Here is a 23783-nt window from a genome sequence, read left to right on the forward strand (position 1 = left end):
AATACCGATATTTTCTTTCTCTGTCCCCCTCCTCCCCGCCGTCTCCAGTTTGCATATTGAACCCTCCTGACATATTTCTGACCATTCTTCTCCTTTGTTGCTATTTTGCTCCAGAACCGCGGGTAATCCCCCCGATTTGAGATGCTGCTCATTGTCATGCTGATGGACATTTCCATTTGGCAGATCTGTGCCCCCCGGAGGAGACACACAAAGGCCAGGCACGTGTGCCTTCCTATAGAAAACCATCAGACCGTGAAAAGAGGAGGGGCCAGGCGTGTGCCTTTAGCCGGGAGGGGCTAGAAGTAAATGGGGGGAAAAGGAGGGGGGAGGGAGAAGAGAAAGGAAAGCGAACGAGAGAAACCCCTCAGGTACATCTGCTGTACCTAGCAAGCGACCCCACTGTCCCTGCCCCTTTCTGCGAGCCTGCACCCTCCCACACTCCTCCAATCCATAGGAGCCGCAGGAAGCGCTGATTGGCTCGGGGATGGAGCAGGAGGCTCGAACAATGGCATCCTCTCCACTTAAAAAGAGTGCAGCGATCCGGGTAGGGGCAGACAGGACCCATTTGCGGGGCGCCCACCAGACAACAAGTGCAAAGGGGGACCAGCAGCAGCGGCACGTCGGGGGTTTGTCCCTCTGCTGCTCAGCCCGGACTGGATGGCAGAAGTAGGCAGCAAAGCCTGAGTGAGGCAGCCGGCTGGAGCCAGACGCACAAGCCTTTTGCTGCGGATCCACGCCTCTTCCGCCGCCCCAAGTGCCTTCTCCGCCGGCCCAGCCGCCAAAGATGCCCCGAGGGTTCCTGGTGAAAAGGAACCGGAGGGTCACGCCGATCTCCTACCGGGTCCGCTGCGGCCAGGAGGGCGAGCCCGAACTGCTGCTGTTCGCCGGCCGCCAGCAGCTCTGCTCTCCACTCCTCCCCTCTGCCGGCCCCGATCCAGCGGCCCCCACCGCGCCCCGGGAGCCGCCGCTGCCGCCCCACAAGCCCGTGCAGTTCGGCACCCCAGAGGCCGTGTGTCAGGCGCTGTACAGCCCCACCCGGCCCGTCAGCAAGGAGCACGAGAAGAAATCCTTGGAGCGCAGCTTCAACCTGGGCTCGCCGGTCTCCGCAGAGTCCTTCCCGACCCCGGCGGTGCCCAGCACCATGGACCCGCTGCTCTTCGCCCCGGCCGAGCTCAAACTGTGGGCCTCCTCCTCCTCCAGCCCCGCGGAGACCAGCGGCCCCCAGCGCAGCACCCAGAGCGGCCCCCACAGGGACACCCACTGCAGCACCCAAGGGCCCCAGAGCGGCACCCACTGCAGCGCCCAGGGCGTGCCCAGTAGCACCCAGAGCGCCACTCTCTGCAGCGGCCAGACGAGCGCCGGCACTCGCAGCCTGTCCGCCCTGCTGCCCGCCTCCTCCGCCCGCCCACAGCCCAAGCGGCTCCCCGCCGGCTCGGAGCCCGGCAAGCACAAGCCCCCGGCCGCTAAGAAAGCCAAAGCCATCCGCAAGCTGAACTTCGAGGACGAGGTGACCACGTCGCCGGTGCTAGGGCTGAAGATCAAGGAGGGGCCGGTGGAGCCGCCCCGGGCGCGGGGAGCGGGCGGGCCGGGCCCGCGGCCGCTGGGCGAGTTCATCTGCCAGCTGTGCAAGGAGGAGTACGCCGACCCCTTCGCCCTGGCGCAGCACAAGTGCTCGCGCATCGTGCGCGTGGAGTACCGCTGCCCCGAGTGCGACAAGGTCTTCAGCTGCCCGGCCAACCTGGCCTCGCACCGCCGCTGGCACAAGCCGCGGCCGGCCCCCAGCGCCCCGCCGCCGCCCGCCAAGGCGCCCGAGGAGCAGCTGCAGCCCAAGGAGGCCGGAGGCAGCAGCAGCGAGCGGGACACGCCCAGCCCCGGCAGCGGCGGCGGCGGCTCGGAGTCCGGCTCCGAGGAGGGGCTGTACGAGTGCCCCACCTGCGCCCGCCGGTTCCGCCGCCAGGCCTATCTCCGCAAGCACCTGCTGGGCCACGAGCCGGGGCCCGGTCCGGAGCGGACCAGCCCGGAGGAAAGCCCCGGCCCCGGCGCGCCGACCGCTAGCGAGTGCCACCTGTGCCCGGTGTGCGGGGAAACCTTCCCCAGCAAGGGCGACCAGGAGCGGCACCTGCGCCTGCTGCACTCGGCGCAGGTCTTCCCCTGCAAGTACTGCCCGGCCACCTTCTACAGCTCGCCCGGTCTCACCCGCCACATCAACAAGTGCCACCCCTCGGAGAACCGGCAGGTCATCCTGCTGCAGCTGCCCGTGCGCCCCGCCTGCTAAGCCGTGCCTTCGCCTCCTCCTGCCCCCCGGGCTGCAGCCTGGCCGCTGCCTCGGACCGGCTTAGCCCTGCAGAGCCGAGCTCTCCAGGCCCCCGGCTGCTGAGCCCCCCGCACCCCACTCCTCCTCCAGCGCCTGGTTTATTTATAGATGAAAACAAAGGGGTTGGGGGAGGGGAGAGTAATCATAAAATCCACTTGTGCCAGTGTCTCCTTGGTGGTGATTCCTCCTCCGTCCTTGCTCCTGTAGATCAGTCTCTGAAAAGCAGCCCCCTCTTTGATCGCTAGCGAGATCAAGGTCCCCTTAGGAAGTCTCTCTGGTTTTCCTCTGGCCACATCTCTCTGTATGCGTAGCCTAGGGGTTGGGTTGGTTGTTGGTTTTATTTTTTTTTAAGTCAATCTCGAAGAATAATGCCTTTATATTTCACAGGCTGTAAATTGAATTTACTACATGATTAGCTTTATTATGGCTTGTGAACTGCTGGAAGCTGGCTTTACACCCCACCTCTCTTTTATGTGAACAAATAAAACTGCTTCGTTTTGTTTTCTTTAGTATAGCCACAAATGCCTTGACTCTACTGTTGATGGTCTCCAGAAAATGCTGTAGAAACTGCCTTAAATATTACCTGCCAACTTTCTTTTTTTCGGTTGTTTGTCCCTAGCGAGGTAGAATCACGAGCTGACTATATGTATATGTTGATTTGAGTAATTGTTATTTATTCTTTATTTATTTATATTAATTATGAAGATTGATATTATTTGAACGTGAATATTTTGATGCGCTTCCCCCCCCCCCGCCATTTCACTGTGCATTTTAGAAGATCTTGTTCTAAAGGGATCTGCTAAAAGGTTTTAACTTTTCTACCTAGAATAACACACAGTCTTGACCATTTTATCCTGCTCCAAAAGGGCGCAGACAGCTCTTGTGCAACCGACAGCTCTTACTTTTAGATGCAATCTCTTTTCTACACACATTATTTTCTTAACTGTTAGCTATTTATAGAATGCTTCAATAGAACTGTTTCAACTGTATAACTATTTACTATTCAAATAAAATATTTTCAAATTCAAATACACATCCTGTCGCCTCTCATATTTCTCATTAATCAAAGCCTTCCTGCTTTTCTTTAACGAAGAATAATATATCCATTTAAGCTTAAAAGAAGGAAGAGCTACCAGAGCCCTATACGGTATATCCAGTAGCACTCGGGGGGTCATTTTCACAGCCCTCCTTGGAAGGCTAAAGCCTAGGCAGTCTATTTACACCTGCTCCTTCAGCTTTAAACCCACCATCCTCTCACTCGTGATTGCTTTGCGCGCGCGGCGTGGGAGACCAGAGGAGTTTGTCCATCATTTGGTAAAGTTACCAGAAAGCAAATTACTGTAACCCAATGTGTTCCAAAGGGGAAGGGCTAAAGCTGAGGTCAGGCTGGCTAATCCCCTTTCCCTTGCTAATTGACCGTGCCTCACCGAGGGCTGCCTCATGGCCTGGGCCAGAAGCGACCAATACGTTAGCTCCAGCCCCAGACCGCAAACACAGCACAGCTACCGTTGTTTTTAATAAAATCAAACCGGCTGTCATGATCAGCGCCAGCACATGGCTCGTGAAGGTGAAAGTGAGCGCTCCAGCCTTCAGGCATCTCAACTTTCATTTCACCAGTGCCGGGGTCTAGCCCCATTGCAGAAACGTTCACACTTCGGCTTTGGGGCCCCAGGTAAGAGAGGTCACGCCAAAGCACGGCTTAGTCTCGCCGCTCGGGGGGCGAGGCACATGCCCTGCCATCACATTGAAGCCACTGGGCTGAAGGGGCTGGAGGCGAACAGAAACCGCAGGAAATGACGCTGGCGACACTCTCAGGGTAAATCTCACTGGTATTATTTTCCCCATGCCAGCAGCAGAGAGCCTGCCCGTAACCCTGGCAGGAAGCTCAGCAGGGCTGGCCCTTTTAGCTGCGTTTCTCCTGCAGCCCAGTGCGCATCACAGGCGAACCCGCGACTCGCCCGCCTGTGCATTAACCTAGCGAGCCCCCCCCGAGGACTCAAACACCCAGGAGCGAAGCACGGAGAAAATAGCATCACCCGCAAAGGGCAAAGGCGCCCGCTCTGAGCCCCGAGCTGTGGAGCCCCACCATCCAGGGGAGCTGCATTCACAGCCTAGCCATGGTGCAGCGCAGCCTAGATAGCACACGTACTCCCAGGGCCGACTGAGACGGGGCTAGCGGGGCACAAAGGTTCCCAGCACCGCGTGGGTAGCCAGTGTCCAGGATGCGGTACTAGAGCGCATTGCAGGACAGGTAAGGTAGCAAATGAGTAAGGAATTTAGACGCACCTGGACTGGCCCCTTCCATTGGGTGCCGAGTTATAATGTGTTACGCAACTAAACCACAGCACAGCAGACCTAGCATGGCGGGCGGGTGCAGTTAAGCCTTAGATACCATTTCTGCAAGCAGCAGCAGCAGCAAGTGAATAAGCACAACAAGCCCCTTACAAAGATGACCTGGTGGCATAAAAACAGGAGCACAAGTGGGCCTAATTGCAAGGGGCGCAAGCTGAGCCGAATCAGCGATGTGCTGCTGCTGGCGACCGGGAGCGGGGAAAGAACAAAACTCAGCCTGCTGCCTTTCCCCTCGTACTAGCGCAAAAGTTGCCTGCTGTGTAACACCATGGGACTGGGAAAGAACCTGAAAGCCAGTGCTGGGGATTTTTGCAAAGTCCTAGGCTCTCCAGACTCAGCTATCGCCTGTTGCATTCAGCTTCCTCATGATCATGAACATTAACACCACGGCTGAGTTTGATCGATCGAGGCCAGTGCTAGTTGGGCTATGCGGAACAGAAAGCACCACCATCCTTCAGAGGCTGAATTCCCAAAGCACAACATAGTATTTGCACATGGGTGTGTGTGTGTGTGTGTGTGATTTGTAATTAGCTTGAAATACTTAACTCTGAACGTGTGAAAATCACCTGCTCCCCTCTCCAGTATCTTCTGCTTGAAACTGGTTTCATGCAGTTACCAAACTATCTGGAGGGGGGTGACTTCTAGCAAAGATTTGACATGAAACCTGGGAGAATTCTTTACTGGTAAAGAAAACTCAAGCCTTGCTTTAACATAGTGCAGATGCCTCACAACTGTAATATACCAATGGCTTCAGGGAAAGTAATTTTTTTTTATTGTGCATTTAGGGCTAAGGCCCTGCTCCAAAGCTTGTTGAAGCCAATGGGAGCCTTTGTATTGACTTCAATGGGCACTGCAGGGTACCCTAAATCCTCTGAGCAAACCTGAGATAAGCAGTAGCCAGGCATGTTTATCTGGATAGCAATGGAGAAATGTCGTCTGGCTGCCTCCCTCTCCAAAAAGGCATTTGAGCCTATGGCCAGTTTTGCTTGGGCTCATTTTGTTCTGAGATTAGATTTGCTCAGGAGCAAATATATATTTAATTCCTTTGGTGGAATTACTGATGCTCAGCAGCGTCCTCAGCTGCTGAGAGAGTCACTGAGGAAGTGGGTGGTTTATTGTACCTCATTGTACCCATTGGAAATGGCTAAGGAACCAAAGCAATGGCAAGCTCATAGAAAAAAAGACTGAAGACATCCTAGGGGCAAGCAGCATTGGAAACTATGAAATCACACTGCCTATTAGTCCAGATACTGCCTGCATGGTCAAAGAGCCATGCCCCATCCTTAGTCTATCAACAAGCTGTAGACCAGGGCTCTGCCATTATATGTGCCTAGCCACATGGCCATGGAAAGTTTCTGAGCAATAGCTGGTAATTACGGGTGTGCACCAGTTCCTTCAATTGAAACCTTCTATAGCCCCAGACCTTGTGTACACATACAAGTTACACTGGTTTAATCAATTTTTTTGGGTATGTGGCTATGCTATGCTATGCTAAGTTATTATAAGCCTGCTGTAAACTGAAAGAAGGGTGTCAACAATAGGGAGTTGCCTCGCTCTAACTAAATTGATTTAGAAAATGTTTTTAATTCAGATTGGTGCAACTTCTGTCTCCCTCTGCCAGCCAGAGAAGCCACAGAACCAATCTCACTCAGTTTCCATTGTGCAAGTCTAAATGTCAATGGCTTGCTAAATAGTTGTGCTCTTAGAGTTCAGCTCAGGCAGAAAGGTTTCAGTTTTAATATTTTACTTTTTTGGTCTGTTTAATCAATTTTGAGAAATGATTTAGGCTGTCATGGGCCTTGCTGTAGGTAGTGGGCCTCAGTGAAACCACCGGCTTTGAGGCACACTCTTGTCCCACTTCATTCAAGCACAATAGAGCCTTTTCTGCCTTGGGAACGACAATGGCCACAAGGTCTTCTCCTACAAGCACCGGAAGATTTGCTCCCAAACCTGTTCTTGTACATGGCTTTAGGTATACATCAGCTTGGGAGGTTCCCCCCGAAAAGGGATCCCCAGGCATTGATACTGTGGTTGCTAAAACGTCCCTTGGTACAGGAGCCTGATGCAAAAATCTGTGCCTGTTAAGGGTCATCCTGCTGTAAAGCTGCCAAAACAAGTGCACCAGATTTAGAGGATTTGGGTTCGTTGGATGGAAAGCACCTCTTATGGAACCAGCAATTTCAAGAGGTTGTGTGGTAGGAAAAAGATGCTCTTATAAGGATCCTGCTGTTGTATCCATCCAGACTCTGTGAGTTCAGATTCCCTGGAGTTTAGGGGTCCACAGAAAAGCCTCTTTGGATCCTGGCCTATCAGACTAGTCATCCACATCCTTCACTCCCTTCTCCTCCCTGCAATCCTCAGGAAGTCTTCGACAAAGAAAGTGAAAGCTCCTATTGGATATCCCTTGGCCTCCTCCAGCTGAGTACTGTGGATCAGTTGTTCTGGCTGATATGGAGCCGGACTCTCTCTTTCTCAGAGGAGGAGAACTAGTGAGACAGACATTTCTATCTCATCCTCAGAAAAGGCTGTCTTAACCACTTCCACATTTCCTCTGAGGGACACCAGGACCTTCCAGGAAATGGTGGGCAGGTTGGCAGTAGTGTGGGAGAGTCAGTCAGGGGATTTTCTCAGGAAGTCTTGTACATTGTTTGTGGAGCTCCCAGAGTGAGAAATAAACCCCATTTATCAACAAGAGCCTGCTGGAACTGGCCAAAGAGAACATAAGAATGGCCCTGCTGGTCAGACCAAAGGTCCATCTAGCTCAGTATCCTGTCTTCCGACAGTGGTCAATGCCAGGTGCCCCAGAGGGACTGAACAGGTAATAATCAAGTAATCTATCCCATTGCTCATTCCCAGCTTCTGTCAAACAAAGGCTGGGGACACCATTCTTGCCCATGCTGGCTAATAGCCACTGATGGACCTATCCTCCATGCATTTATCTAGTTCTTTTTTGAACCCTATTATGGTCTTGGCCTTCACAACATCCTCCAACAAGGAGTTCCACGGATTGACTGTGTGCTGTGTGAAGAAATACTTCCTTTTATTTGTTTTAAACCTGCTGCCTATTAATTTCATTTGGTGACCCCTAGTTCTTGTGTTATGAGAAGTAGTAAACAACACTTCCTTATCTACTTTCTCTACACCAGTCATGATTTTATAGACCTCAATCATATCTCCCCTTAGTTGTCTCTTTTCCATGCTGAAAACTCCCAGTCTTATTACTCTCTCCTCATACGGAAGCCATTCCATACCCCTTATAATTTTTGTTGCCCTTTTCTGAACCTTTTTCCAATTCCAATATATCTTCTTTAAAATGGGGCGACCACATCTGCACACAGTATTCAAGATGGAGGCATACCATTGATTTATATACAGGATTACAGCCATGTTGCCTTAGTTTCTAGGAAACCAGATTCACTACACCAAGTCCCAAACATCAGCTTGCCTGTGGTCTTCGTTGCAAGTGAGAAAGTGAAAACTGGGGAAATGGCATCTATTTATGGGGACAAGGAAGCCAAAGTTGGATATGTTTGGCTGGAAACTCTCTCTCTCCATACCCCTGATCCTGGGAATCCTAAACTGCCAGGTTGTCATGACCTACTAAACTTGTCCTTACGATCCAGAATGGCATTGTGAGCCCATTTCATTACAGGGGACAGAAAGCAGTAGTTCTTTGAGAGAGATCTCAAATGATGTACCCAGCATAACTATCAGATTTTGGCTTTATATTGTCTTCCAGAAGAGCCTCTAAATTCCAGAATTTGGGTCTTTGCTGCAGTATAGTATCAGAAATTCCTTGCTTTGACGCTCCATAGTTCAAGACAGGGAACCTACTTCCAATGCTTAAGTCACTACAAGGCATCAGTGAGCAGCGAGGGAATTAATTTGTGGTGTCATCAATGTCCCTATAGTCTAGAGAATCCAACTAAACTCCTGTAGGAGGCAGATGACATCCATTGCAATGAGACACATTTTCATAGGATGAAGGTAAAACAAGGCTGCAAACATCAGCCCCACTGTCCTTGCATTGTATGCTGAATGAACTCACACACAGGGCCATTTTCTGACTGTGACTAGTGGTTTTGGGAGCCTTCATTTTTGGGGGCCCATCTCAAGTCATGTTCAAGTGCTCTGACTTTCGGAAAGTTTGGAACACCTTAAAAACCTGGCTCTGAAGGTGTCTCAAGTTAAGTATCCCAAATCACTTTTGCAAATTGAAGGCCCCAGTGTTTCTTAGCTTGGTACGTGGTTGCTAGGTCAGAGACATGTGAGGTACCTGTTAATTTTTACTTTTGGCCACGTCTACACTACAAAACTAAGTCAACGTAACTTATGTTGACATACAGCTGCTGCAGTAATTACATAGTTTGTGCATGTCTACAATTTGCTTCTTGTAACGATGGTGTGCGTCCTCACCAGGAGCGCTTGTATCCATTACACTGTCAGTGTGGGGCATATTGGGCTGACGTCTGAAAGCCAGTAAGCAGCACTGTATCTAAACTGACACTGCGTCATCGTAACTATGTCAAACTTGACTCTACTCCACTCATGGAGGTGGAGTTATTAAGTCAACATAGTGGGGCAGTTATGTTGGCAGGAACCAAATATAAGTGGACACTTCCATAGTTAGGAATGACATAGTTTGTCGTCCTAACTCTGTAACATAGAGCAGACCTCAGTTACTTGAGTTGAGAATATACATTATTACTAGATCACATAATTTGAGGCATTTTTACAGATGTACAACACTGGACCTGAGCCAAGGATCCTACAATCAAAATAGACAAAACAATAAATAAATGAAACAACAACAAAGGAGCACAGGAAATAGTATCTATTCTATCTGCAGCCCGAGCACTGACTAATGGGAGGCCTGGGGAAATGTCCAGAGTCCAAATTCCTTAGCTGGAAGTCCAGAGAGACTGACAGGCTACTAGGATTATAACAGTGCCAGGCAATGTGCAGGCTCTCTGTGGTATCAGACAGGAATAGTCTCCTATGGCTGTAATGATCTAGTTGCTATTAGACAGGCGCTAGCCCTAATTGTTACAGTAATAGCTGAGGGATGTACACACAGCCTGAAGCCTGAGACCAATGTGTGCAGCAACTTCTGGGAATCTGTGCTTTGCTTTTGGTGCCATCCATCAATGAGAGGGACAGGCTGGAACTGTGCAAGGAAAGCCACCTCCTGTCTACAAACAAATCACTTAGCACATGACTTCAGATTCATCCAACGAGTAGTGCCTCTCAGAGCAGGCTTGACCATGCTACCTGATATGTTACGATACATGATTTTTGATGGTGTCCAAAGAGCAGACAAAGAGGTTGTTCATACTCGGTGCAAAGGTCACATGTGCCTCTCCATTGTAGGAGATTATAGATACTACGTCTGTTCTGCCCATATCTATCTTTGACTCTGCAATGTATTGAACATATGGCCTAAAATGTTGCACTTTAAAAAAATCAGGAGTATTAGTTGCAAGAACATAAGACTGGTCATACTGGGGCAGACCAATGGTCCCTCTAGCCCAGTATCCTGTCTTCTAGTAGTCGCCAGTGCCAGATCTTTCAGAGGGAAAAAAACAGGGCAATTTATCTAGTGAGCCATCTGCTGTCGTCCAATCCCAGTTTCTCTGAGTCAGAGGATTAGGAACACCCAGAGCATGAGGTTGCATCCCTGATCATCCTAGCTAATAGCCATTGATGGACCTCTCCAATTTTTTTTATCCTAGTTATACTTTTGACCTTCACAAAATCCCATGGCAATGAGTTCCACAAATTGACACTGCACTGTGTGAAGCGGTGCTTCTTTTTGCTGGTTTTCAATCTGCTGATTATTAATTTAATTGGGTGACCCCTGGTTCTTGTGTTATATGAAGAGGTAACTAACATTTCCCTATTCACTGTCTCCACACCAGTCATGATTTTATGGACCGCTAACATAATCCCCCTTAGTTGCCTCTTTCTTAAACTGAAGAGTCCCAGTCTTTTTACTCTCTCCTCAGACGGAGCCTGATTTCCATGATAGGCTACATACCAAAGTTAGTAGTTCTGCAATTTCACATCAAATTTATTCTAAAACCACCTCTATTGACACCTCAAGCTGAGGAAGTTCCTCAGATCTGTCATCTAAAAAGAATGGCTCAGTGTGGGAATCTCCCTCACATCTTCTGCAGCGAAGACCGAGGCAACAAATTCATTTAGCTTCTCCGCAATAGTGGTGTCTTCCTTCAGTGCACCTGTAGTACCGCAGTTGTCCAGTGGCCCCACTGAGTGTTTGGCAGGTTTCCTGCTTCTGAAGTAATTTATGCTGTTAGTTTTTGTCCCTTTTGCTAGTTGCTCTTCAAATTCTTTTTTTGACCTGCCCTATTATACTTTTATAATTATAGGCAAGGAGCTTTGGTATCCTGCAAATGAGATTCAGATGCCCCCACTGAAATGTGGATGTAATGTTAGTGGCAGGTTGAAAGGTGTGATATGTTTATGACAATGCATGCTCCACACAATATGCTCTTAAATTCAGCATTCCTTTAATGGATGACAACCTACTTAAACAAGGAGTGGTAAGAGCTGAGATACTCCCCGATACAAGAGCGTAATGCTGTAAACACAGCACTCTAGATTATTTTGCTTGCATGAAGCTACATTTTCTTGTTTTGCTGATATTCCTAGAGCTTGTGTTCACTTACCAAACTCTGACCCACACAACACAGAGGGTTTCCAACTTTCTGACTGCACAAAACCGAACACCCCTCACCCCGCCACTTTCCCGGGGCCTTGCCCCTGCTCACTCCAGCCCCCCTCCCTCTGTTGCTCACTCTGCCCCACCCTCACTCACTTTCACTGGGCTGGGGTGCAGGAGGGGGTGAGGGCTCCAGCTGGGGATGCAGGCTCTGGGGTGGGGCTGGAGATGAGGGGCTGCAGGGACATGTTACCGCTTCTGGGAGCTGGGCAGAGCCACGGCAGGCAGGGAGTCTACCGTAGACCCACCAACTGGACTTAACGGCCCCACCAGGGTCCCCTTTTTGACCGAGTGTTCTGATTAAAAAAACGGACACTTGGCAACCCTAACAACACATGCCCCTAGAAAGTGCTTTTCTTGTCTCCGTGCTTCTATTGCCATATTGTGATCAGCCTCAGGTAGCATTTTGGGGGCGTGATCTGTTGCATCTGGAAAATTGCATATTCAAGCCATAAATGTTTTCTTCTGGCATGTATAAATGGTGAGCAGATGGGCCTGAGGGTGAGCGTTGACATGCATCTTCTTGTTTTATGATTTGTATATAGTATTGTTTGATTATTGAGGTTTCTATGTAACGTATCAGTAACTGCCTCTCCTTGTTGTTAGGTACACGTGCCCATGGTGACAAGCCAATCTGGTCTAGTGAGAATGCACACCAGGATGCTACTTAGGCACATATCCACTGATAAAGTACAGTTTTCTGCAGTATCCCCTCTCTCAGGTAATATGTACAGGTTTAAAAAAACAAACAAACCAAGGGTGGGATTTTCAGAAATGCTCAGTGTTGTCCTAGCTTTGCTTCCACTGCAGTCAAATGGGACCAATAAATTATATTTATACCCACTTTAAGGCCCTGTTAGTGTGCCAGAACAGTGTAAAGGGGCCTTAGGGTAACTGAGAATTAAGAGTCAAGTGTTTTACTATAGAGTTTGCAGTATAATATAAATTGTATTTCATTACTTGGACTATCACTGTGGTTTTCTTAAGGCTAGTTTTGGTAAAGTAACAGCACATTTGGACTTGCTGCATATATCACATTTCATCCAAGCATCTCAAACCTATACACACACAAAGTCAGGTTACAGTTTTAAATAATTTAATGAAACTTTTAGTTCACTGTAAAACTCACATAACAAAGATTTCAGATTTGCATCATAAAAACTTTTTACATGTTAACCAGAAAGATGGGCACTTCAAGCATGGGTTTTCATCTTACAAATATTATAATACAGGTAAATGCACCAAAAGAGGACATTATAGCACCTGCCTTTTATAACTGAACAGATGATCTTATGCAGCCTAAGATATGTATAGACATCCCAATGTGACTGTACTTCTGGATTCTGATTTTTCCATTATTGCTCAGCAGTACAGCCAAGTCAAGACTAAAACCATGCAGAAAGGAGTTCCACGTCTCCCATGTAACCCTACTGCAGAATACCGCACTCTCATAATCAATACATTGTGCCTAGTGACATGTCAGCTGAGGTAAGGTAACATTGGAAAAGTTTTCAGAATGCACCCTTCAGTTATGAAACTTCACTTTAATTGATTTTTTTTTAACAGTTAAGTGCCCACTCTCCACACACCTTTGCCTAACATGACTTTTAGAAAAGGATCAGTTACTATTTCTAGAAATGATAAAACTGCCTTGAAGCTAGCATAGTCTAGTATAAATAAACACATATTCAATATTTTTCACAATGCCCTGGGAAGTTCAGTGAATTAGTGCAAAGTGTTATTAATTTTACATCACTTTTCCTCTTAGATTAGAAAGTTGACTTCTTTTTCCTTAATCTACACATAAAACTATTTCAAAGCAAAGCAAAGGTTCTCTCCTATCTCTGAATTGCCTGGCTTTTGTCAGTTTAAAGCTGAAAGTCCACTAGAAGTTTGGACCGCTGTAGTAACTGCTGACGTATCTGCTATAATACCAAGGCATGGCAGAGTAGGTTAACGGCATACATCAGTGACAGTTCAGATGGTGTTGCGTTAAGCCAGCATTTTACTGCTCTTTTCTATAATTTTTCATATGTAAATTAAATGTTAGTTCAAAAGAAAAAAATCTCAGAATGCCTGACACCTCCATCTGGTGGGTACTTAGATTCTTTTTAACTATGCTATTTACTTGGCAGACCTAAGAGGTTTGGTCTATTGTATATATTTCTATTTAGGGACATTTATGCTATTATCAGACTCATTAATCATATAGGCCCTGATTCAGGAAACACAACTGTTCAAGACAAGTGCATAGTTAAGTGCTTATGTTCACCCTTACTCTGTGAAACATTTAAAGCACAAGTAGCTCCACTGATTTCAGTGGAACTTCACATGTTAGTAGGTGCAAAGGGCCTCATCCAAAGCTCATTCAAATCTATGGAAAGACTCTACATCCACTTGAATGGGCTTTTGGTCAGGCCCTCTGTCTGGTAGCAAGTGTTTGTAGGATCAGGCCCATAATCATTAGAGGACTCAGTGCTGATCTTCGCTATCTGGGTGATCGTTTAAGCAAAAAGGATCATGATGTGGGTCATTTCTCAGGGAGTGATGTAAATGGGAGAAGTTAATGACCTGAAGCACAGTTAAGAGACCCTAGATGATCATTAATCCTGAGCATCAAACTTATTGCTATTTTGCATGCTGAAAAAGAAAAGAAAAATCTCATGGGTGGAGAGACTTGTTATGGGTCAAATAATGATACAGTTTCAATTGGAACATACAATTAATGCCCTGTAAATTAGCCAGCACTGTATTCACATTACAGTACTGTTCATCTTACAGAATTAGCTACTGCTCACCTCTGTGTAAGTGTACTAGCTCAGGCATACGGCATTGTGGACTAGTATCTGAAACCATTCATGAGCTGTTCCTGTCTTTTGACTACTCAAATGGATTAGTTAAGAATGGCCATAGTGGGTCAGACCAATGGTCCATCTAGCTTGGTATCCTGTCTTCCAGTGGCTGGTGCAAAATACGTCAGAGGGAATGACCAGAAAAGGGAAATTCTGAGTTATCCATCCCCTGTTGTCAAGTCCCAGCTTCTGGCAGTCAGAGGTTTAGGGTAACCCAGAGCATGAGGTTGTGTCCCTGATCTTGGCTAATACCCATTGATGGACCTATCCTCAGAAACTTATCTAATTCTTTTTTTAACCCAATTCTAATTTTGGCCTTCACAACATTCCCTGGCAATGAGTTCCACAGGTTGACTGGACATTATGTGAAGAAGTACTTCCTTATGTTTGTTTTAAAACTGCTGCCTATTAATTTCATTGCATGACCACTGGTTCCTGTGTTTTGTGAAGGAGTAAACAACACTTCCTTAATCACTTTCTCCATATTACTCATTATTTTATAAACCTCTACCATATTCCCCCCTCAGTTGTTTCTTGTCTAAGTTGAATAGTCCCAGTCTTTTTAATCTCTCCTCATATGGAAACTTTTCCGTACACCTAATCATTTTTGTTGCCCTTCGCTGTACTTTTTCCAATTCTTATGTATCTAATACCCTGTATTAACATTAACCCACCCAAATGTAAACATCAAAGATATTTTGGAGCCATAGAAGAGCAAGATACTCCTGAATGAATGGCAGGCTACAACCTCCTGAAATAGGCATGTTTCTGATGGGAACCTTGACATATACCAATACAGTAGTAACAATGTTAAGACCTTGATCCTGCAAACACTTAATAGGTGCTAACTTTTGACTTAAATGAGATTACTCACTTGGTGTAAAGCTAAACAAGTGTGCAAGTGTTTGCAGGGTTGGGGGTCTCTCCCTTTTGATCACCTAAATCTCATGCATGTTACATGCATATAGGGAAGGGAAAGGAAAGATTTTCAAAAGCACAAAGAGGACGCAGATGCCCAAATTCCATTGAGGAGGTGGTTCGCTAACTGCCCTTTGAAAATTTCCCTCAACACATATCAAATTATTTTGACAAATTAAGGTCCCTGTCCTGCAAACACTCATGTGTGAGTAGCCCCACTGAACTCAGTGGGACCACTCACGTGTATAGTCACTCACTTGTGAAAAAAGTATGCACAGCATCTGGGCCTTCATCTCCATCAGTGCTGGAGAAAACAAATGTTTTACACAGTCTCTCGATTCTGCAGTATCTTTCAAATATTTTAAATCTTTTCTGATTGTCCTTAGAAACTGTGCTCTGGTAGAGTTGACTCAGCTTGCCAGCCCTTGTCTGTAAGAAGAGCTGATTCCCAATTGCTTACAAGGCAGCAAATAATCATAAAACTATTATTTCCTAAGACAGACTTCAAAGGTGGGGGCCTGAAGTTAGTCATCTATATCCATATTTAGTACTCAAAATCAGTGGGCCAATTTTCAGAGGCTCTTATTGACTTCAATGGGAGCTTCTGGCTGGCAGAACTTTTCAAAATCTCATCACACATTTAGGAGCCTAACTTTAGGCATGCATTTTTAAAAAATCTTGGCCCAAAAGAGCAGTATTTTTAACCATAAAATGAATTTTAAAGACTTTGCTAACGTTACAGCATAACAAAGAGAACATGTGTAAACCATTCTCGGCAGCTCAAACTAATTAACTCTCAGATCACTAATCATTTTACAAACAAAATGACTTTAGAATTCATCTCCTGCTGTGTAGGATTAACTTTCCATTTCAGTATCAAAAGTTCACCCAAGGGCTATTTAAGAGAGAACTCTGTCACCCCCTCATCTCTCCAATATAGATAGTGTGTGTGGGGGTCCCTGTTCCCACCAAATACCCCCATAGCATTCCCATTATGACTTGAGAGAACTGACCCCCGTCATTTTCCTATGTAAACTCTCTGTAGAGTAGAAAATAGACATTAGAAACAGATAATTTTGAATGTTCATGTAAATCACTCTGCAACAAGGCATTATGAGGCTTAGAAGAGGAGGAACTCTCTTTAAGCATTTCTTACACTGAATGGTACATAAATAATGTCTTTGGGGGTTGGTAATGGTCTGTAATTATTATTAGCAAAATGCTGCAAAAACCCCTTCAGAGGAAGCTGAAGACAATGCCATTGTTGCACAGCCTCTGCTGGTTCAAACTGTGCCAGAGGCTACAGCTGAGAATGCTTGCAAGGTTCAATACAGTGGGAGTGCTCTCATGAGGACCTCACTTCTGCACTTATCCAAAGGGCCATTTCTTTGAAAATATTGATCAAATGTACTTACTACTGGCAGCTGAGTGCTGCACTGAATGCTCCTAAATATGATCCAGAGAAAGGATGCCGGTGGCAGCGCTGGCTCTAAGTTCAGTAATCAAAGATCCTTTGGAGGCGGCTAGGCTTACAGACAGCAAGGGGGGGAAAAATGAAAAAGGAGCGAATTTCAGTCTGAATTGCCTATGTGCATCAAGGACACAGCCATCTGTGTGAATAAAAGATGTAACATTCCAATGAAGAATCAGTCTGATTACCTTGAGTACCCTATCTTGGCTCAGTTCAGAACTCCTCACTCAAGCAAATCTCTCTCTGACATACGGATGGTTTGGGGCCTTGCTGAACATTTCAGTTGAAGGTAACCCAAGAGCTATACAGCTTTGCCCAAATGAGGAGAGAGGCTTTGCTAATTGCAGCCCTTTCCATTCGTTCGGGAGCATTTTGGACTTTAACGAATTATGTCAAACGTTATTACTTGATAAGGATCAAACCCTGTATTCCTAGTGAAAACACCTTGCTCCCATCAGTTGTTCTTATCAAGTCTGAGAGAGTGAATTCACTCCTTGACTTTGATACGGTCACACGAGGGATGACTCTGACCTTCCTTGTGTGAGAGTTGCATGACTCAGGCCCAAAACAATCTGAGAAACCAACTTTCTCAATCAAGTTCTAAGAGGAGCAAAAATTTGTAACTGCCCTATCCAGTGAACGTCATCAATAGGACTGTTTTCACTTTCTCCCAGAAGTCATCCTAGGTCATGTATTAAATGGCTTCAAGCCAGGCAGTGCCTAAGAAGCTAAATAATCTAGAACATGGTTTCTGAACAATCACAGGTTGCGATTTGAGTGCATCATTTGTGCATGGGATTACACAATGAGTGTGCATTGTGGAGCTTGTACCTTCTTTCATTCAATCCCAGACTAAAAGCACAAATGCATATTTGATAACATTTCAAAGCCTTTTAAGGGCCAGACTGTGCTTTCTAACCCATTAGCCACATTGGGGGACTGAGGAGAGGCTCCAGTATAGCATGAACCCCAGATGGAAATTCAGCTGGGGCTCTGGGGAAGCACACGCTGCAATGACGCATTGCCACTCTGTTTAAAGGTGTAGCATGCACTGTGCTCCATTCCACGCCAGCATGGTTGCCGGGAGTGGGATGCTCTTACCCTTCCCCCTTTTGGGAAGTCAGTAGTGCTGTCAGCATGAGTTGGGTGCAGTGCCTGTGCTCTCCAATGGGATTAACCTTGGACCCTGCCCAGAAGTGGAAGGGAAGGGAAGGCTCCCTGCATCCTCACATCTTTGGGCACCTGCACTTAGGTCTGGTCATCACCGAGACCTTAAAGTAGTAAAGGATTTAGTGCGGTTCGTGACATGTTGGAGTCCAGTCTCAGAGGGCACAATTTATTTTTTGAAATTCCACTGGTTGACTTTCATGAGGATGATCAACTGGGAAGATTGTTTGGTATGTTCAGAGACAAGAAAATTACAAAGCACAGCCATTTCCAGTTCACCTGCTTCTGCACAGTTCCGTATACTGGACATTACAGATGGGCCCAATAGGAGAACATATAAAAGACTGAAGCTTTTCCAGCATCTTTTTCTAGTAAAAGCAACAGGAGCCGTGACTTTATAACCTGTGATAAAAGCAAAGCCACTGTTGTGAAAATATCCATGTAACCCAGGGGTTCTCAAACTGCAGGTCGGGACCCCTCGGGGGGGTGCGAGGTTATTACATGGGGAGTCGCAAGCTGTCAACCTCCACCCCAAACCCTGTTTGCCTCCAGCATTTATAATTATGTTAAATACATTAAAAAGAGGAGCAGAAGTTTGTAACAGAGGCTTGCTGTGTGAAACCAGTCAGCAGTAAAAAAGTTTGAGACCCACTGAATTATAACCAGCTGTACATTAGGAAAACAGACTCCCTTCCTAATGAATGGAGATGTTCAAATGTTGTATCTTACTGGTTCCTGGAGGCATTTTTAGAAGACTCACAATTTTCCTGCTTTACTAGTACAGAGGATGCAAAATTGCCCCTTCATTATGAAGAATGCCGCATTTTGAAGGAGGGAAGCTTCCTGAGTTTTCTAAAGATACCATGATTGTTCCCTCCATCATTAGAATACAAGCATTTACAAAAGAAATATTACATGAGCACAATTCACTTATAGTATATGACTACCCTTACACTTTGGGGACGGTATCTACCCAACATATATGAAGGTATATCTAGGCGAATAAAAAATCCTGGATGTCTTGTTCTTGTAAATTATCTTACTGACAACTGAATGGTAAAGATATATCCACTACTGCACCTTAGCCAAATGACAAATGGAGTTGCACTACGGTAATGAGGTCTTGCATCACAACAGCACACACTTCTGGAGTATTTTATTTCCCCAGTTAAGGGTACTATGAAGCAAACAGTCAAGAGAATTGGAGTAGGAGAGAATTTTCAGCCACAGCTGTTGCAGAGTTTGGTCCAACACAAACTGAAAAATATCTTTAGTCTCATGATTTTAAAAAAAAGGTGACCCCCCTCATCCCAAAGTTTTACAAACTATTTTTAGACACTACTATTATTGTCACTGTATGGAAGGATTAATTGGCGGTCCTCTCATGTCATTGGATACTGAAGATGTTCTGGAGATTTCTCTTGAATATTGAAATAAGCGTATTTGTAACATTAGTTTTCAAATTTCTAGGAAACCCTACGGAAATGCAAATACTGTTATGATGAGGGGCGGGGAGTGAACTGTCCTTAGATTGAATTAAATCTAGTTGTTGGTGTTTTATTATGCCAAATGGAACTTGAACCAGGCAAGTATGTTGCTGGGTAGCCAAATAGTTTTCACTGACAAAAGCTAAACAAACAGAAACTTCCATCTGTCAGAAACCAGCTCATTCGTAAAGTACAATACACTCTTAAAAATGGGCCTGATTATCCTGACAGGTGACTTCTCAAGGATCTGCACATGCAGATGTGATGGAACAGTCTGGTCCTCTGTACTTTTATGGATTAGCAGTGTACTTGTCTGTCTGAAGCCTACAATGGGCCAAATTCAGCAGTGACTTAAGAATGGTGTAAGTGGGGCAGAAAAAAGGTATAGCTCCTTGGTATTCAGCAAGTGTCCAATTTATCCTCCCACATCCTACCTTACACCCCCACCTTAGGGGTTCTTCCTGCTATACAGCCTATTCTGCTGCTCAGCTTCAGTTACATGGATGCCAGATAAGCATCAGTTCCATTGTTTTACTACGTACACCAGATATGGTGCGGGTAAGCAAATGACACTCTACTGTATCCATATTCATATAGTGCATTAAAATCTACATTTACTATTGCAATACTGGAAATATCCATTGCCACAGGATCAATGTACCTTGTTTTAACCTCGCATCTAAACAAAAGACCAGAGTAGCTGTATATATCACAAAGATACATTTAACATATTTTTAATCAGAATTATGCAGTGAACTGAGATTTAGTTGATTTCTGAGGAGTTAAGAAAAGAGTGTATTGTTTATTTTATACTACCAAAACCCTCGGATTCTAATTTTCCTTTTTAAAAAAAGAAAAGTTATTTATATAACAGGGAAATAATAATTCTCCACTTCATTCTTCCCTGCATTAGAGATTGGTGTCATTTTAGAAGGAAAGATTTTGTCTCATTCAGAAAAAAGCTCTTTGAGCTACTCCATGTGGTGTGTATTTGACACACATTTTACTGGGTAACTAAGCACAGTCATGGCCTCCTTACTTAACAATGATTAAAACGAAAACACATTAGATAATGCAATACACATTTTGTTTCTAACTTACTTTATAGACACACAATCAGGAAGACGCAAAGAACAAGGTTTGAACCCAAAGTCAAATGGCAGTCTGAAATGTAAGCAATTCAATTATGCCCTCTGTCAGGAGGCTGGCTGCATTTACCTGTACATGCTAGCTAGTGTAGACTGTGTACTAACATCACAAGCACCAATTTCTAGTTTCTGCTCTGGATAATGAGTGCATCCCATTTTAATTTTTCCTGATAAACTGGTTGCCACTAGAACCAAATAAACTAATACATAAAGTCAATAACAAAATGCCAAGCTATAACTTAATATTACTGTAAAGATTTATCAAATAGCATTAATTATTTACAGAGAATAAGCACAGATCACTGTCAATGTGAAAATAAAACATTCACTTAACGTACACAGAAACTGAGTGCAACAACAAAAAGCCCAAATAATAATGGCTACCCAATGGTGCATTTAGCTTCACTTAAAGTAGCTCCCCTTCAATTCAGGTAAGACGTCACATTAAGTTTTTCAGATGTGCATCCAGCTTAATAAAACACAAACAAACAGAGACTATGTTAACTAGACCTGAGGAAGATCAGGAAGGTTACAGGGGTATGATACAAAAATCAGGCATTTATACTAACTTATGGTAACATTAGGTGTCTGACAACTACCCCCTGTCCCTCCACCAAACCAAAAAAGGGTCAGGAAATTCAGTTTTGAAACTCCACCCATTTCATACCCTGTTGTTCCTAGGTATTACAGCATTATTATATGGAAAATCAACATCTGTTTAGAGACCTTTGCAATACAGAGTGATAATGGAGGACAGAATTTCAGCCTTAAATCTGAATTCCCTACCTTCTATTAAGTGTTTAAGTGGTTACGGTATGTCTCTCTTATTTTCCTTGCTTTTATGGTAATATTAATTTTCTAAAAGTACAAAAAATTTCTCTTAACGCCTCAAACCCACTATTCACTGAAATTGTACTGAGGTTTTCTTATAGCCAAAACATTTGCACAATATGCAGATCACCAAAAGAACACAATGTAATGTGTCCTTAGAAGGTTATTACAATATCTAAGACTAATTAGGAATACTTTAATTTGCAGATTATTGCCGTGTTGATGTACTATGTCAGTGTGGCTACCCAGGATATGTACTGGCTCCCAGTTATACAAATCTGGGTGAAAAGCAGTTATTGCAAATGTGCAATATTCGCTTTTATAAATGAAATCACTGGTCATTTTATTTTTCCACACAAACAGAAAAAAGATGATTAGCTTACACTATGCATTAATCACATGCAGCATTTCATATGACAGAATGACCCTATGTCCAAAGATAGTGCTGCAAAAGAAGATTTCTATCAAAAAAATAAATGGACAGACATAAATTAAATGGTTTGAACCAAACTGTATATGTTAACATCTAACCTGTATTACATTTTATGGTATAAGTATGAATCTTTGTTAATAGATACCAGTAATGCCAAAACTGCAAACCCTTACGTTTAGCAGCACTGGCATGTGATAACAAACACTAAGAGAGAGAATGCAGGGGTCTTAAGTCTGCTCTCTGGGTACGTTAATATGCAGCATCCCACAAAGGGCCCAATCCTGCAAGGGTCAGCGCAAGCTAAATGTCAGGATTTTACTAAATGTATGGGGACATGCACCCCTGAATAAAAGGGCAAGATTTTGCTAAGTGAGTTTAATGAGGACTTGGTGATTTATGCAATTGGCAGCACTTTCCTAAAGTACAAATAAATTACCTAAAGCAGCTATTTGATACTTATGGTTTTTATGCACAAAAACTGTACTGGGGTATCAGTTCAAAACAGAAAAGGAAGGGAACACTTGATGACATACTGAAAAGCACCCAAGTCATTTACCCACACTTAAGAGAAAAAGTCCATCATATGTTTAATTAAATGAAAACTTGTTTTGCATTTAGACAAAATTTGCTAATATACACACAAGTGTTAAACTATAATTGGAATGATTAAATTGATCAATACAATGAATGTAAATTAAATAACTGGTTTCAATACTTGCTTTGCATCCTCTTCCTGTGATAGCTGTACTTGCATCTACAGATTTTAAGGGAAAATAAGTGAATTACCCACATTGCCTCACACATTGCAAAAGATCCAGTTTTGACACAGTTATTTCGGTGACAACAATAATCAAGTGTAATGCATGATGGGTAAATCAAGTGTTAGCTGTCCATCAATAGTTTAAGTTTTGCAACATAAGGGAAGCTACTTCCTTATGTGCTCATCCAAAGCATGTAGCAATGTTCCATTGATACAGTAAATGATTTTATTCTGATTTTGTTTTTCAAATTCCCTTGAATGGGCTTCCCCTTCCAAAGTGCTTTAATTTGAAGATTTGCTGAGAGCACTGGCAGAGCGACGAAGTTTCCCAGAGGCTTTGTTTTTGGTGGCATGGGGTAGTGTTGGAGAGGTCTGCTCTGCTAACTCTATTCCAGTGGTTACAGTAAGATCAGCACTCACACTCATAGCGAGACAGCCTGAAAAGCAAGTGGGCAAGAAAATAAAGTATTACTAGAACAATAGAATGCGTCCCATGACAAAGGTGCTTCCTAAAATACAAAAACAAAACCAAAATTCATCCCGTACGACTCCACTGAATTGACCAGAGTTGCTTTAGGAATGTAGTTGGCTCAGGGGTTGGCCCAGTTGGCTAAGGGTTAAGAAGAATGAGCTTCTCCTACATGTAAGGAGGCCGGTATTGGCTGTTTCCAGAGAAGGTATCAAAGGGCTAGGTTGTGACATGGACTAAGTGCCCAGGCAGGGGAGTACGAACCTCCTCTCTCAATGTGCTAGCCAGTTCAGCTGAGCTGGCGCAGAGGGTGTTATAAATTACTGCTCCCCCTGAAGCAAGAAGGAAGCAGGGAAGGAACTGTGAGAGACTCAGGGGAGTTTTTCTGGGTCACAGCATTTCTGGGGTCTACTCCTAGGTTGGTGCTTAAAAGGTACAATATAGCTCTAAATCTCCCTCTTGCACATGTATTATTAAAGGTGCTAGTCTTTGTTTTGTGTTTCACTGAATGGCTTTGCAGTATTTAATTTCTCTGTTTCTAAAGACTGAAAATTAGTTTCCTGAGTATTAATATTTCTGATCATACAACAGTAAGGTGCCCTAACTGCTGACGCCGAAGAGAAAAAAAAAGCAACATTTTTTAAACAATTCCACTAAGGAAGCAGGAAACGAAATCACCATAATTTCTGTTGTATTTAAGAACTTTATGCAAAGCTTAGCAAATCCCTGTTGGCTACCATATAGGCCACATGTATTTACACATTGTTATTTTACACATTTAAGTTACAACTCATTTATTCCCAAAAGGTGATTACAACTAGAGGTCAGGACTAAATAGT

General features: G+C 44.6%; 2 protein-coding genes across 3 annotated transcripts in view; one reads left to right on the top strand and one right to left on the bottom strand.

Annotated features, from left to right (window-relative positions):
- Positions 1-519: 519 nt before the first annotated feature.
- Positions 520-3297, top strand: INSM1 (INSM transcriptional repressor 1). Its single transcript, XM_030554314.1, has one exon. It carries the CDS (start codon positions 785-787, stop codon positions 2273-2275), a length of 1491 nt encoding a protein of 496 aa, XP_030410174.1. The 5' UTR covers positions 520-784; the 3' UTR covers positions 2276-3297.
- A 15112-nt stretch (positions 3298-18409) lies between these two features.
- Positions 18410-23783, bottom strand: part of RALGAPA2 (Ral GTPase activating protein catalytic alpha subunit 2) — a 317151-nt gene continuing 311777 nt past the window's right edge. For both annotated transcript variants that reach the window (XM_030558122.1, XM_030558121.1), the window contains one exon: positions 18410-22912. The gene's annotated coding sequence lies outside the window, so the exon portion shown is untranslated. The remainder of the gene's footprint in view (positions 22913-23783) is intronic.

This window comes from Gopherus evgoodei, chromosome 3, assembly GCF_007399415.2.
Source record: "Gopherus evgoodei ecotype Sinaloan lineage chromosome 3, rGopEvg1_v1.p, whole genome shotgun sequence".
In the NCBI taxonomy this organism is placed as follows: Eukaryota; Metazoa; Chordata; order Testudines; family Testudinidae; genus Gopherus; species Gopherus evgoodei.

Bases quoted from the DNA above. Each gene is read 5' to 3' on its own strand.
- INSM1 (XM_030554314.1), top strand. From the start codon at position 785: ATGCCCCGAGGGTTCCTGGTGAAAAGGAACCGGAGGGTCACGCCGATC.